General features: G+C 36.0%; 2 protein-coding genes across 4 annotated transcripts in view; one reads left to right on the top strand and one right to left on the bottom strand.

Moving 5' to 3' along the window:
* Positions 1-15,221, bottom strand: part of CREG1 (cellular repressor of E1A stimulated genes 1) — a 224,592-nt gene that overhangs the window by 969 nt on the left and 208,402 nt on the right. The window lies entirely within an intron of this gene.
* POU2F1 (POU class 2 homeobox 1) overlaps positions 1-15,221 on the top strand; it is a 168,919-nt gene that overhangs the window by 65,237 nt on the left and 88,461 nt on the right. Inside the window, exon 1 of one of the 3 annotated variants that reach the window (XM_058540145.1) lies at positions 13,149-13,264. The exons of the other annotated variants lie outside the window; for them this stretch is intronic. Coding sequence (XP_058396128.1) covers positions 13,258-13,264 — 7 coding nt within the window. The 5' untranslated portion in view covers positions 13,149-13,257. Of the gene's footprint in view, positions 1-13,148; positions 13,265-15,221 lie in introns of those variants that run through there. 3 annotated transcript variants of the gene reach the window in all.

Raw genomic sequence — 15,221 nt, 5'->3', positions numbered from 1 at the left:
AGAAGGTTGTTCAGAGCAGGCTTCATTGAAGAGTGGCAGTGGAGTGAGATCTTGATGGATTGGTATAACCTGAATATTTAGAGGAGTTTCTGACTACAGGAATAGGTGGAACAAAGGAGAGAAGATACAGGGCAGCTGCAAAAAATCATAAATATGAGTAATTCCATTTAACTGGAGTTTAGGGAAGATAAAAGAATAGTGAAGGATAAGGTTGGAAAAGAAGATTATGGCCAGATAGTAGAGGTCCCGGATGCATTGCTGCAATTGGACTTCCTGGTACCCATCAAATGAAGTATGATGAAAAAATTTTACTAGGAGTGATATAATCAGATTCATTCCAGCTTTTAATAAATGTGCTAATTTTTAAGTAGTTCTTTCTTAATACTAACTTGAAATATGTCCCTTTGTTCTAATTCATTCTCTGTAGCCTTACAGAGTTAAACTCTTTCTCATCCCTCACATCGAATCAGACACCTGTCAGTTTTACCTCTAAAACACATGTAGAATCTGTCCCTGTTGCTACTATCTTAGTTTAAGCTACCATCGTCTCTTTTCTAGGTTACTGTCACACATGGCCCAGAATCAACCAGGAAGTGTCCATTCCTGCTGTCCTGTTTAGAGTATTTGTCAAAATCTTTGGTAGTCCTGCATTCTCAAAGTATACAGAGAGCATCATGCAAACCATGTCACTGCCTTGACCTTTATCTCCAAAGTTATAGTGAAGCTAAAGAAACAGTCTGCTGATTCTTATTTTCTTGTAGCCAAAGCAGGAATCATTGAGGTGATACTATTGTTTATGTGTTACCTTGGATTACTTGAGCACTAGGGATGTCTGTTAAAATCAGGGCAGGGGAGGAGACAAGTAAACACAGTGACAAAGGGGAGTAAAGAGAGCTCTGATGGAGTGAGTACACACTGTGCTGTGGAAACAGAAGGAGCAAACAATAACTGACTTAGAGCTTGTTTTAGAAGATTGAAATTATTTATTTTAAAACTTAGTCTCAGAGACTTCTGACACTATAATGGATCATTCTGAAAAGTTCTATAAAACTCTTACAAATTCCTATAATATCGCTTTACATGTTTTCCCAAGATGCTTAAGGATATGAAGGATTTCCCCAGGGTCAGTGAAGAGGAAAGTGTATGGGCATCAAGCCAACACTGGGGCTGCCCTAAGGGCCTTTGTCCAAACTACACTCCAGAGCCTTGTGTTTTAATGTCTGTTCTAGACAGAAGACTAGACTTTTCAGGGTGTGGAAATGGAGCTGAGATCCCTGCATAAAGCTAGGACTCTTAAAGACCTAACCTTATCAAAACCTAACATTACTCTAACCTTAGCAAAAGGGTAGACTAGGAAAAAAATCCACCCACCAGCAAAGTGGTGTGATGAAGGCTTGTCTTTCTTAACCTTAGGTCTAGGTAGAAGTCCTCCCTGAGAATTAGTGACCAGAGCTCTTTTTAAATAGAGATTTGAAGTTCGAATTTATACCACCTGTGTGGTCTGGGAAACCAAAGTCAAGAAATAAAAGTGATCCTGGGCTAGAGGAAGTGCCTCAGGTAGGTCAGAGGCATATGTATGGCCTTTCTGAAGGAATGTACTTTGAACCCAGGCTTCTGAGACTTCTCCAGATTAGTTTTCCAAATCTCAGTCTATAACCCAAAATTACAGTACCCAGGAAGGAACAAGCCACATCAGAGTTGCAGCAAAACAACCAACAATAGAAGTAGATTTCCCCTCCCCCCAAGGACTTCAGATAATTGGAATCAATCAGATTTACTGTTTAAATTCATTTTAAAATGTTTTAGTAATAAAAGAGTGGATTGAAAACATGAGCAAGAAACAAACTGTAAAAATGACCAGGCAGATTTGGCAAAGAAACAGTCTCTAGAAAGGAAAAAAATAGTCACTGAATAGAAACTCAATGGACAAGTTAGATAGTAGATTAGGCACTTTTTGAAGAGTGAATTAATGATAGATCTCAGAAATTAATCAGATGTAGTAGCAGTAGTTACAGATGAAAGATATGAAAGAGAAGTTAGGAGAGATGGAGGATAGAATGAGGTTTAAAATGAATCTAATTGGAGCTCCAGAGAGAATAAAGAGTTTTCAGCTGTTATCAATTCAAATACATACTGGCTGAGAATTTTCTAGAATTGACAAAAGGCATGAATTCTCAGCTTTAGGAAGCACAATAAAACCCTAAGCAGGATAGAGAAAAATTCTATACCTCCATATATTATAGTGAAACTGCAGAAAATTAAATATGAAGAGAATATCTTGATAGGGAACAGGAAGAATAGATACTTGCCCACAAAAGAGCCACATTTCACAGTACTCAGTAGCAACAAGGGAATCCTGAAGACATTGAGATTATAAAATGCTGAGAGAAAATAACTACCAACCTTGAAATCTTTACCCAGCTTAACTTTTATTCAAGAATAAAGGTAAAATGACATTTTTTGACAAATAACTGAATTGGCTACCATCATACCTTCACTAAAGGAAGTTTTAAAGGATCTACTTAAGAAAGAAGGAAATTGAACTCAGAAGGAAAGACTGAGATGCAAGATACCAAAGAAATTGGTAACGTAGGTAAATCTAATTAAACTCTGCTAATTAAACTAAATTTAAGACCTTGATACATAGTAAATGCTTGACTAACAGATAAATAATTCCTCAATTTTCCTGAGATGTGCTTTCTTGTTCAACCATGGCAAATGGAGGGATTGACTTCTTATTCAGCATCTTTCAAAGAGAAGCTGCAATCTCAACAGGATTTCCAACATGATTAGTGTTATTTTGCAAGTTAAGGGGCACAGCCAGTCTCTAGGATGTGGTTTGGAATGGCTAAATTTCTTGAAAGATTTGTGTCTATTTATAGGCTGTTGAGAAAATTTTAATTTAGGTATTAACTAACTTTACCCCTATTTACCAAGGTCCTCAATGTCAGTCTTTTTTTTTTTTTTTTTTTTTTTACTGTTTACAAGTTTATTTTTTTACTTATTTATTTTTTTGGTGAGAAAGATTGTCCCTGAGCTAACATCCGTGCCAGTCTTCTCCCTGAGCTAACATCTGTGCCAGTCTTCCTCTATTTTGTATGTGGGACACTGCCACAGCATGGCTGATGAGTGGAGTAGGTCCATGCCCGGGATCCAAACCTGCACCCCTGAGCAGCCGAAGCAGAGTGTGAGGAACTTAAACCACTAGGCCATGGGGCCAGCCCCTATAAGTTTATGTTTTACTGAAATATTTAATAGTAAATAAAAAATATAATATTGCCATTAGTACAGGTCACACAAGTGTAGTTGACCGTATAACTGTAATACCTTAGAGTCAAGGAGTTTCCATTTTATAACTTAGAGTAGCAGTGCCTTGTGATCTCTTCTTCCTTGCTGAGCATTTTGTACATCAGGCCATTCACTGGTCAGTGTGGTATAAAATGGACATGTCTAACTTCACTCACTGTAGACTTCTGCTGAATGAAACGCCGAAGCTGTGACTCATCTGGAAGATCTCCATCTCTCTTTTCCATATAGGGAGTGGTGAAAACCACTACTGTCACAGGTAGAAACTTGAAGGGGCCTCTTTCAAGGGAAAGAGACAAAATCTAGTCCTATATGAAGCAGGGTAGACTGGGAATATCTAAATGTCAGTCTTGATTTATAGTTTAAATCTGAAATTTCTACTCAAAATGTTCTCAAATTTTACATCCCTTAGTTAGAAGACAGTTCTAAATTTAGTGTTTCTAATAACCCATTCTAATCTTAGGGAAACATTATAAACATAATAAATAAAATATAACTTGGTACTCTTTAAATGGCCAAGAACGTCACAAACCAGAAGCTACTCATTCTTCCTTATGGCCCTGACTTTAAAACAGAAGTATTTGCTAGACAATATTTTTTTACCTGTTGAATTTCAGATATGCTATCAGGAGTATACTTATAATAGGATTTTGTTAGAAGGGCTACTTTTAATCAAAATCAATAGATAAGTTCTCTGAGCATATATTCCTCTCTTTTTTAGAAATAGTTTCTTTCAAGGAGTTTTATTGTGGACTTAAGCTGATGTCCATGATCTAGTGTTTATTGACTTCCTAGGCACCATCCATTCATTTAACAAATATTTTTGAGCACCTGTCAGGTTTTACCATGAACTAAGGTTGCTGTGGTGAACAGGACTAATAAGGTACCTGTGCTCAGGACACTTGCCTTCTAGTGGGGCAAGTAAACAAGTTTTAAAATTATGAGAAGAACAGAGAGAGAATACAATAGGATGACAGGATAGTAATTTGGGAGGCGGTGTTTTTAGATTGCATGGTCAAGGAAGGCCTCCCCGAGGAGATGACATTCAGACTGGAATAGCAGGAAGAAGTCACTTGGGCAGAAGCATCCTAGGCTGAAGGGACAGAAATTACAAAGGCTGTAAGGCCTCTCTGAGCTTGGTGTACATTCCTGTGGTAGTGTAAGTGCTGAGAGAGCATATTAATTTGGTGCTTTAACATGGTCTAACATTCGGTGGAAGTTAATTTTGATTTTATGACAGTGTAACAATCACACCAGATTGTCATAACTTAAATTCCTATCTTTCACTGACTCGGGCGTTGTAAGTAACCCTAATTTTTCTCCATTCTGTATTCAGCCAGTAGAACTCAATCCCAGTTTAAAACATTTGGTTGGAGATGTTCGATTTATTTGCTGACCTGTGGTCTGTTCTCATTTAGACAGTTTTTAGTGACCCCATTGTAATGTAAAAAACATTAAAATATTTGCTAAACTTAGCTGAATTATGAATCCAGGTTTTTACATAGGGAAACAAGAGATAATGACAAAGGCTCTTACTGTCTTAGATATGGAAGAAACTTGAAAGGCAGTATGCAAAACCCCAAATTATGTTATAGTGCGTATATATATATTTTGTGTGTATGTGTGAGGAAGATTAGCCCTGAGCTAACATCCGATGTCAATCCTCCTCTTTTTTTGCTGAGGAGGATTGGCCCTGGGCTAACATCTGTGCCCATCTTCCTGTACTTTATTTGGGAAACCGCCACAGCGTGGCCTGACAAATGTTGCGTCAGTGCGTGCCCGGGATCCGAACCTGGGAACCTGAGGCTGCTGAAGCGGAGGGTGCGAACTTAACCACTACGCCACCGGGCCGGCCCCATAATATAGTACATTTTTAATCTATTTTTTTAGAATAAACATTTGACATTTAGCTTAAATTTTAGAATAAACATTTAGCATCTAGTCTATTTTTTTAGAATAAACTTCATTCCATAAATATCTAGTTACTTATAGGTTTTCTACATAAATAAGAAATCCTTAAAACTGCATGAAAACTACATTTTCTCTTTTGTGTTGAAATTTGTATGTTTGTACCCTTTTATCAAAAAGTAAAAGCCTCTTAGCTTTTACTCAAATTATAGATTTCTAATGTCTGTTCTAGCTGTTCAGTCTACCAGACGGAAGCTTTTCAAGGTCAGAATCATGTCTGATTCATCTTTCTGGCCCCATGGAGCAGAGTACAGTACCCTATACATAATAACCCCTTAAAATTATTTGTTGAGTGAATGAATGAACAAATACGGAACATTTACTATAAAGTTATGTTTGGAGAATAATTACCAATAATCAGTATACTTAAAAAGATTGACATAACATTGATCACTTTTTAAAAAGTGACTTTATAAAATCGTTGTTGGAAAATATTGATGCATTTCTGAAGGGGAGGTGGTCAATGTCAAGAGCACTCATGTGCGCTAAGAATCAGAAGAGGGATCTGAATTTCAGCTGTGCCTTCTCTCACAGAGGGTCCTGAAATAAAGCATGCCACCTTGCACGTAACTTCCTTGTTTGTACAATGGAGGGATTAGATTGATTGTTGCTAACATTTCTCTCTGCTCTAAACCTCCAGGATTTTTATCCTTTGCTATTTGCAGGAACCAGGAGAGATGAAGGTTGCCTTTTATGTTAGATTTGTTTCTAAATGTAATGATACAGGACAGTGGTGCTTAAACTGTTCTTGTAAAATAAGAGTGAACCCTGGAAAAGGTTCAGTGGTAGTATGCACAAGCTGATTCTGTTATGCTTAGTTGCACTACTTTTATTTTCTTTAATGGCCTGTACTCTTCATCTATCTATCTAAGTTTTCTCTTAGTATTGAGATTATTTTAATACAAACAAGTGGTATGTTTGCAAGAAGGGACCCAGCCAGTATGGTAAGATGTCTGGATGTTGATGGTCTCTAAGTGTAAAGAGATTGTATGGGATGGTCTACACTACAGTACATTTTTTTAAAGGTGGTCTACAATACAGTACATTTTTTTAAAGATTTTTCTTTTTCAGGGTGGGAAGAGGTGCTAGGTGTATCTCTCTTTCACATTAAGCATAGCATTCTCTTTTTATAGCATGTTAGCCTGTTGTTGAGGAGGTTTTCTAAAAGTGAAAATAAAATCTGTTTAATAGCATATTCAAGCTTGGAATAGAGAACTTTAGTAGCCTCATTTTGTCTCCCAAACAGTTTGAGGTAGTGGAAGATTATTGGAGTGACATCACAGTAAGGCGCTCTCGTTGCTCCCTTTGTAGTGAGCAAAATGAAGTCTGGCTACCCTGCAGAAGGCCTGCTGGCTTGGAGCTCCTAGAGCCAGCCTTCCTGTGACATACTGTCTTACTTGTTTTCTTTCAAATTCATGTTAAAAAATTGTGTGTGTGTGTATACACACACATGCACACACACCCACAAATATTTATGTTACCTTAATTATCTCTTCTCAGTGCTCCTAGACTGGAGAGAAAGAGCTATTGAGGCTTCTTATAGGTAAAGTAGATTATACTTTTTTTTCTCTTATCTTTTTAGTCTCTTATATAATATCCATTATATAAAAAGGAGGAATGACAGTGTATAGACTGTATTCTGATTAAAGACAGGCTCTTGATCTGATTTAGCTAAAATGTACCCGGTTTATTGATGCTATCTCTAACAATCGGCAACCATTCCTCATTGCTTGGAATTTTTATCTTGACTTTCCATTTTGAAAGTTGTTGGCACTTGTAATGTACGTTGGGTTTCCTGTCTGGAGCACTAAGTAAATAGGGTTAATAGCTTTAGGATTTTCATCTAGGGCTTTAGAAATTTCTGCCATCGTTTTTGTGGAATATGAACATTACTTAAGAGGCCAAAATCGTAATAAAATATTTCTTTTAATGGCCTTCTGCTGAGTCAGTTGCTTGATATTATAACCAGTAGGCCTTTTTCTCTACCAGGTTGACCAGGGAACTCCTTAAGGGTTATTGTGAATTTTTTGTTGTAATTCTCTGATGAGTGAGTTTGAATATGAAATAAGTAGAGCCTGTAATAAAGTATGTTCTGGAGCTACTATTTTCTACTAAGGATAATTCAGAAGTGGTCTGTAGTGGCCACCATAATATTAAAAAATCTTTAACATTTTTATTTTGTCTCAAACAAACTATACAAGTATAAAATTTTCTTTAGTTCATGTATAATTAAGTCATCAGTTGACAAAGATGCACTCTGCTCAAGGAAATAGATTGCTGGTCGAGACTCAGAACAAGGACAGCATCTTGGAAGTTCATCCAATTAGTCTTTTTGCATTCAGGTAAAATGAGGCTTAAATTCAGGCCAACTGGAAAGATAGTCAAAAAGAATCCAGTTTTATATTATTTCTAGGCAACCTAAGCTTTGTATTTGAGAAGTCTTCTTTTCTGTTTGCCTGTTTTCTCTTAATTACAGAACTTTCTCATATTGTAACAAGTCCTTATGTTTAAAACCAATGTTGTCATTCCTGCCTAAATAATTGTCAATTGTTGTTTTGTTTTGTGAGGAAGATTGTCCCTGAGCTAACATCTGTGCCAATCTTCCTCTATTTTATATGTGGGACGCCGCCACAGCATTGATGAGCAGTGTATAGGTCCGTGCCCGGGATTCAAACCCGTGAACCCCGGGCTGCTGAAGCATTGTGCGAACTCAACCACTGCACCACCGAACCGGCCCCAGTTCTTACTTGTTTTGAACCTTTCCTATACTTTTGTCTGTTGAACCTACTTTTAAGAGCTTATAGTTCATCTCAGCCCATTGTTTTCTGAAGCAGAAACACTTATTTGGAGAGGTTCTTTGCAACAAGGTAATGGAAACTGATTGCACAACATTGATATTCTTCAGTTACACTGATTTAAGTAAGAAAGTATTTGGTCATAGTCTTGGGAACCAAATACATTAAGAAAGTAAAGAATTCAGAGGCTGGCCCTGTGGCGTAATGGTTAAGATTGGCACGCTCTGCTTTGGTGGCCCAGGTTCGCATCCCGGGTGCTGACCTATACCACTCATCAGCCATGCTGTGGCAGTGACCAACATACCAAATAGAGGAAGATTGGCACAGATGTTAGCCCAGGGCAAAAGTAAAGAATTCAGCTAAAAAAATGTTTAATCAAAAAAAAAGGAAGTTTTACAGAAACTGTTGTGTATCCATTGAAAAAAAATGAAACAATAGAGATGTATGTGCTAAATATTAATCATTTGGTATAAACCTACTAGCCCTTTTTCTATGTACATACATATGCCTTTAGGTATAGATAAAAGTGGAATCATACCCATAACTCATCCAACATATTCCTATTATATACAAAAACTGTACTGTGAAATATGGGAACTGTTTGAACTTTAATGACATGTTGTGAAGGCTAATTTTTGGAAAATTATAAGCTAGAAATGTTGGTGCACATATGCAAGTATATAACTAAATTAATATGCAGGAAAGAATAGTTGAGACTGAAAAACCATAACTTAATATTGATTGTGTTTGAATCACAAGACCAAATTTTGGAAATTCCAACTTGTCCATAATGTGCACGAACAATAGAAGTTTTACAAAGTTGCCAAACATTATGTGGCAGCCACATTTTTTAGCAGAAAACAGAAATAATCCTTAGTAGATGCCGATACCTCTAATTTTAATTTATGAACACCAAATTAGTAACTCTTATAATTTGCATATATGTTATTGGTAGGTTACTTTCAGCTTCAGGTAACAGAAACTGAAACTGACTTAAACACAAGGGAATTGACTTGGCTCATATGATTGAGAGACCAGAAGTTTCAGGGACAATAGGACTGGGCTCTATGTGTTGCCTTGCGCTAAGGTTCTTTCCCTTTGTGGTTGCAAAATAACTGCCAGCAGCAGCCAGCGAAATAGGCTTCCTTGTTAGTGTCCAGAGAAAGGAGAGTAGCCACTTAACGTTCTCTGTTAAAAGTGAGAATCACTATCCCAGAAAGGTCCAGGAGCTCCTGCCTTGATTTCATTGGCCAGAATTGAGTAAAATTCTGGGGTACAGTCCATTTCTGAACAACTCACTAGCTGCGGGGACGGGATTAATTATTCAGGTCCTTCCCTCAAGTGAGGTCATTTGCTAAATGTCATTGCCCTCGTCCAAGTGGGGAAAGTTGGAATTGCAACCAGCAAGCACTACTAGTATGTAGCCTGCAGTCAAACATAAAATCAACAGAATTAGCATTTTTGGTTCTGGCCACTAGTGGCACAAAGATAATACTTTGGCAATCACTGGTGTAGTGAGAAGTGGACTAAGGATGGTCCCTGAGGACCACCAACATTTAACAAAGAGAAAGAGAAAGAGGAGCCTGTGATTCGGAGTTTCCCACTTAAATTTATCCTGTATTGCTGCTTTGATGTAGAATAAGACAATAGCGGTGACCCTAGGATTTGTTTCTTTTACATTTCTTTTTCCCAAAGAATAAAATAATTGCTGGAAATACATTAAGCTTAGTAATTGAGATTTGAATTTACTCCTTAAGTAAAAATGTTCCTTCAACATTTAAGTGGAAATGTTACTATAATTCAAGCATTTTCTAATTTAAGAAAGGAAAATGACAAGCAGAAGAAAACAAATCAAATGTATGTTCTTTTCTGTTTCCTGCCTTGTATATAGTCAAAAACCTGACCTTTGAATAAGTTTTATCATATTTCTTATCATAAAACAGATTACAAAATAAATAATCCTGGGAATAAGTAGATAAACACTTCCTTTGAATTTCGTGGATTTTTTTTTTTATTGAACTGGTCTTCAGTTCACTTTAAAATATAATTTTACAAGTACATTTTGCAGGTGTAGTACTGAATGTATTTAGTAATTTATTTTTAATTATGAGCTTCAGAAAACTATTTGGTTGGCTTGAATTTATCAATTCTAATAGCATATGGCATGCTTGGTTTAGCCAGTGGTTTTTCTCCATTCTGTCTCTATTCATTTCTGGTCACTTTAATGTCATTAGCTTAGCTCTTTCTTTAGAGTGCTGCCCATTGTCTTGAAGGAAATAGAGAAGGAATTGTAAATTGGTGTACTACTGAAATTAAAGGAAAAAGGAAAAGTGTATTTTGTAATATATGAAGGCAGCATCTAATAGATTAGATACTAAGGAAGAACTACATCCTTGTATGTTTTTAAAAAGTTTTTACAAGTAGTGAGGAAGGTTAAAATTAATGACTCAAGCATTAGACTCATCCTTACATATGTATCTGACATCTTGGAAAAATTATTTTCTTATTATAAAGGAATAAATGTTTAGGTATGCTGCCCTGTGTCTGAAGACCTCAGTGCTTGGAAATGGATTGTGATTGGTAATGGGCTATGAATGGTAGTGGATTGAGGGTCTTATGTGCGAGGATCCTCCTCCTTGAGTAATCATGAACAGACACTTCTTATTTTCTCTTTAGAGCTTGATGTGTGTAGGAAAGATAGACAGGATGAACCACTGCTAATCTCTGCGTATCTTTTAGACGATGAGATACTAGCTAACAGACTCAATTCAGGAGACCAGTGAGTTCTTTACATTTTTTTTTTTTACTATGCCTCACTTAGTTCCAAGGAGTGAGATAAAGCATTTCATTTTCTATTTCATATTTCACTCTCCTCTGAAATCTGACACCATAAATCAGTTGTTCTCAAACTTTAGCATGCATCAGAATCTTCTGGAAGGTTTGTGAAAACACAGCTTCCTGCGCCTCTCACCCCCAGAGTGTCTGATTCAGTAGGTCTGGGGTGGGCCTGAGGATTTACAGTTCTGGTAAGATCCCAGGTTATGCTGATGATGTTGATCCGAGTACTGTTCTTTGAGAATCACTGATGTAAAAACATTGCTTTTAATAAAACCAATGAACAGTCATATTGAATTTATTTAAGGAAAAGATGCATGGTATTTACTACTATTTAGATTAGACTCTATGTTGTTTCTCTCTCTCTGGATGTTGGTTATTACATTAAGTGACCCACAGGGAACACTCTCTTAAAATATTATATTTCTTTAGTAAAAGAATGGTTACCTTTTGGTAATTAGCATCTTGTAACTTTTCGCAGACACATTAATTACTGCTGCTAGGCAGAAGCCACTTTTGGACTAGAAGAAAATACTTTGTGGTATTTTGCTTGATGTTTCAAACAAAGATGGGATTTTTTTGTATTTGTTCTTTACTAAGATGCCGTAATTGTTATTTCACTCCATGAGTACTGCAACTTTTTCAGTCTGAGGCCAGTACAACCTCCTTGCCATTGCCAGCTGTGCGTGTTTCTATGGAAACTCGGTAGAGTCTAGCAGGATTACTGTTGTAAGGACCACACCTGACTTATTTGCATCCAGTTTAAGTTGGAGAAATGTCAGAAAATAAAAGGTCTGTAGATGTGCCAGTGGACAGCCAGAAAGAGCTTGTCAGTTTGTAACCATCATATTGATCTAAAGGAAGAAGGGTGGATGGGTTTTCCTCATTCATTACGCTTCTGCTCTGGAGGCTTTTGGTGGGTATGCTAAAGTTTATATTTGTTTTGTGTATTTATTTGTCTCAATGCATTTTTTTGTTTTGTTTGCTTTTTTGTTTTGGGTTTTATCCTCTTATAATTTAATGATTTTTAAAATTCTCTTCAAGAACTTGAATTCTCTTAAAGAACATAGTAACATTAGCAATAATCATTGTATGATAGTTTAATAAAGTACATACAGATCAGACTTTTTTTCCAAGAGAGAAAGAATTCAGTTTCTTTCTTTTCAGTTGTATAGTGTAATAAAATATCTCAGTAAACTTTTGACCACAGTTGGAGAATTATGGCAGAACTTTATGTGGATCTCTACTTTCAAGTATTATAAGCTACTGTGATCCCCTTCTCTCACAAAAACAACTCCATTTTAAGAAGTCAGTTTAAACTATTTACATATTTGATTTATGTTTGCACCATTGAACTTAAACTCTTGGTTCAGAGTTTCATGAAATAGGAACATCACTGAATGTATAGAAAAAAATTACATGGGCTAGTTCCATGAGCACTGAGTACAGTAATATAAAACTTAGATGGTTTTCATTAATTAGTTATGCTAGTCGATCAGTTATACTAATTTATACCCATTATACTAATTCAAACAAAGCTCTATAGTACAGGTATATGACAAGTAAGAGGTAGTGCAAGTACCAACTCCTCTTCGTTAGTTAAGGCTGCTTGAATTCTACTGATCAGGATTCTGAGGCCTTGTGGCAGAGTGTAGTGGTCAACCAGTGACAGTGAATTTTCACCCCTGTGTATGCCAAGTATTGACCTTTCTTGTTTTCTAAAGACAAAATGTAATCTTGTACCCTGTTTTCAGAATACTTTATAATGATAGCAACCTATATCAATCTATCTGTATCTATCATCTGTGTGTGTGTGTGTGTGTGTATATATATATATATATATATATATATATATATATATATAAAGCTAATTGAAGTAGATACTTGTAAATTTGGAGAGAGGTTAATGTTGGATTTTGGAGTTGGTTTTTTTTTTTTTATATTAGTGAAATATGCCCTTTCAAGAAAAATACCAAGTAGGATGTTTTATTCAGCTTCATGAAAGAATAGCACCTTATAATACATGTTCTGAGAACTTTCTAATTTACCTCTGTGTTCCTGCAGTAAGGGCAGGTGCTAGTATCTCTATTTTGTAGATAAGAAAATAGGCACAAGAGAGGTGCCTGCCTAAGGCAGCTAAACAGACCTTGATGGATAGTCCAGGGTTCCCCACTGCATACAGTTGTCTCCCCTTAGAAAGTGTTAGGTTATTTTATACAACTTACTCAGTCTTGCCTTTTTCTCTTTTTGTATTCATAGGCTGGAAAAGTAAGAAGAGCTTTCCTGCCTTTTTAATTACCAAACTACTCTCAGTTTTCAATGAATCAATTCAAAGAAAGAATGCAGTCTTTCTATGCCTGGTAAATATTTTCTGCTAATAAAAGCTATTAATTTAGTAGCCTCTGATAAATCCAGGTGTTATGATGATTGCCTTTCATTTTGTGGAATGACTAAAAAATGACATCAAATATATATATATTTCATTTTTAACTCTGAATTTGTTTGATATTTATTGACATGATGACGTGACGCTTGGAATGCCTGTGCCCTAGCCAGCAGTGGAAAATAGTTTAGGATTGGCCTGGGCTTAGATTAGGTTCTGGTTTCTTTTGAAAAAATTGTCAAGTTAATGCAAGTAGGGTACATAAATATATTTTTATGTTAAGTATCATCTTTATTCCGTGATAACTTTAGCAATAATAATTGTATGGTGGTTTAATAAAGTGCTTTGTAAACAATAGTTTTATAAGGTTAATCTAGTAATCAGAATATTATAACGTATGTTTTAGCATTTTACAAATGACCTAAGTAAAGATTAGAAAGATCAAGTAACTTTCTTAAGAAAGTTCAGCTAGCCAGTGTAGAGATGAGATCAGAATCTAAGTATTTTGACTCCTAGTCTAGTGCCTTTTTAAAATTCTTATTTTTTAGGTAACTTAAATATAAATTAACATGGCTAAGAGAATAAACAAACCATATTGACACTTCATATGGATTTCCTTTTGTATAACTTAAAATGTTAATGTGGGAACAGAGAAGACAAAATGGTTTTATTCTATATAAAATATTTTCTCTATTAACAACCGTTAATTAGCTACTAGGTGCCATCGAAGCTTTTAGATACATTTTATTTAAGCCTGAGGAGAACCCTTGGGAGTATTATTGTACCTGTTTTACAGATGAGGAAACTGAGGCTTAGAGAGAGCATCATATAGTTTAGGTTGTTAGAACTGGAGTTTAAACTCAGTTCTGTCTGATTTCAAAGCCCATTACTAAACTGTGAAGCTTGTTTATTTTTGGAATTAAAATCTAGTCATAAACCAATCCATTTCATGTTAACTGATACTAATTATGGAATCATTTCCTCTCTTAATCATCCATCCAAAAATCTGAGCATTTTAGAGACATGTTGAGGTAGTGCGGAAAAACTGTATCTTCCTCCATGATGATTTTAACCATAGGAATCATATTAGCTATTTTTATAATGTTATTTAAAGGTATAGGTCTTATATCCCCTTTTAAAAAAAGGTGTTTATAAAATATGTGTACATTATAAACATATTTAACCTAGAGTAAACTAATTTGAGCGAATCCAAAGGTATATTTAGTATAACTAACATTGGTCTCCATGTTTTTATTTTTTATAGTTGATTATCAAGCAATTTTTATTTTCCTAAAATATTTTAAAAACAGACCTTTCAGGGGCCAGCCCCGTGCCTTAGCGGTTAAGTGCGCATGCTCCGCTACTGGCGGCCCGGGTTCAGATCCTGGACGCGCACAGATGCACCGCTTCTCCGGCCATGCTGGGGCCGCATCCCACATACAGCAACTAGAATGATGTGCAACTATGACATACAGCTATCTACTGGGACTTTGACGAAAAAAAAAAAAGGAGGAGGATTGGCAATAGATGTTAGCTCAGAGCTGGTCTTCCTCAGCAAAAAGGGGAGGATTAGCATGGATGTTAGCTCAGGGCTGATCTTCCTCATAAAAAAAAAAAAACAAAAAAAAACCAGACCTTTCAAAATTAGTTAAGACACTGTTAATAAAAAAAATTGATGTTACAGCACAGAGTATTCAAAAATTAATACAACATTTCAAGTGTCTGACTGGCTTGGGGATAAATAAAAACTTATTATCTTACATGAAATTTTAATGTTGAAAGTATAAAGAAAATTTCTTCTTTAGTAAAATACCCAGAATACCTGAGTTTCCCCAAACCAGGAGAATCTTTGCCTTAAAACCTGATACATCCCCTGAAATTCACCTTTCCCCAGGAATCTTTCAATAAATTACCACCACCACCTGGCCAGCCAA

The sequence above is a fragment of the Diceros bicornis genome, chromosome 4, assembly GCF_020826845.1.
Source record: "Diceros bicornis minor isolate mBicDic1 chromosome 4, mDicBic1.mat.cur, whole genome shotgun sequence".
Classification (NCBI taxonomy): Eukaryota; Metazoa; Chordata; class Mammalia; order Perissodactyla; family Rhinocerotidae; genus Diceros; species Diceros bicornis.
This window is presented reverse-complemented; position numbering and strand designations above follow the sequence as displayed.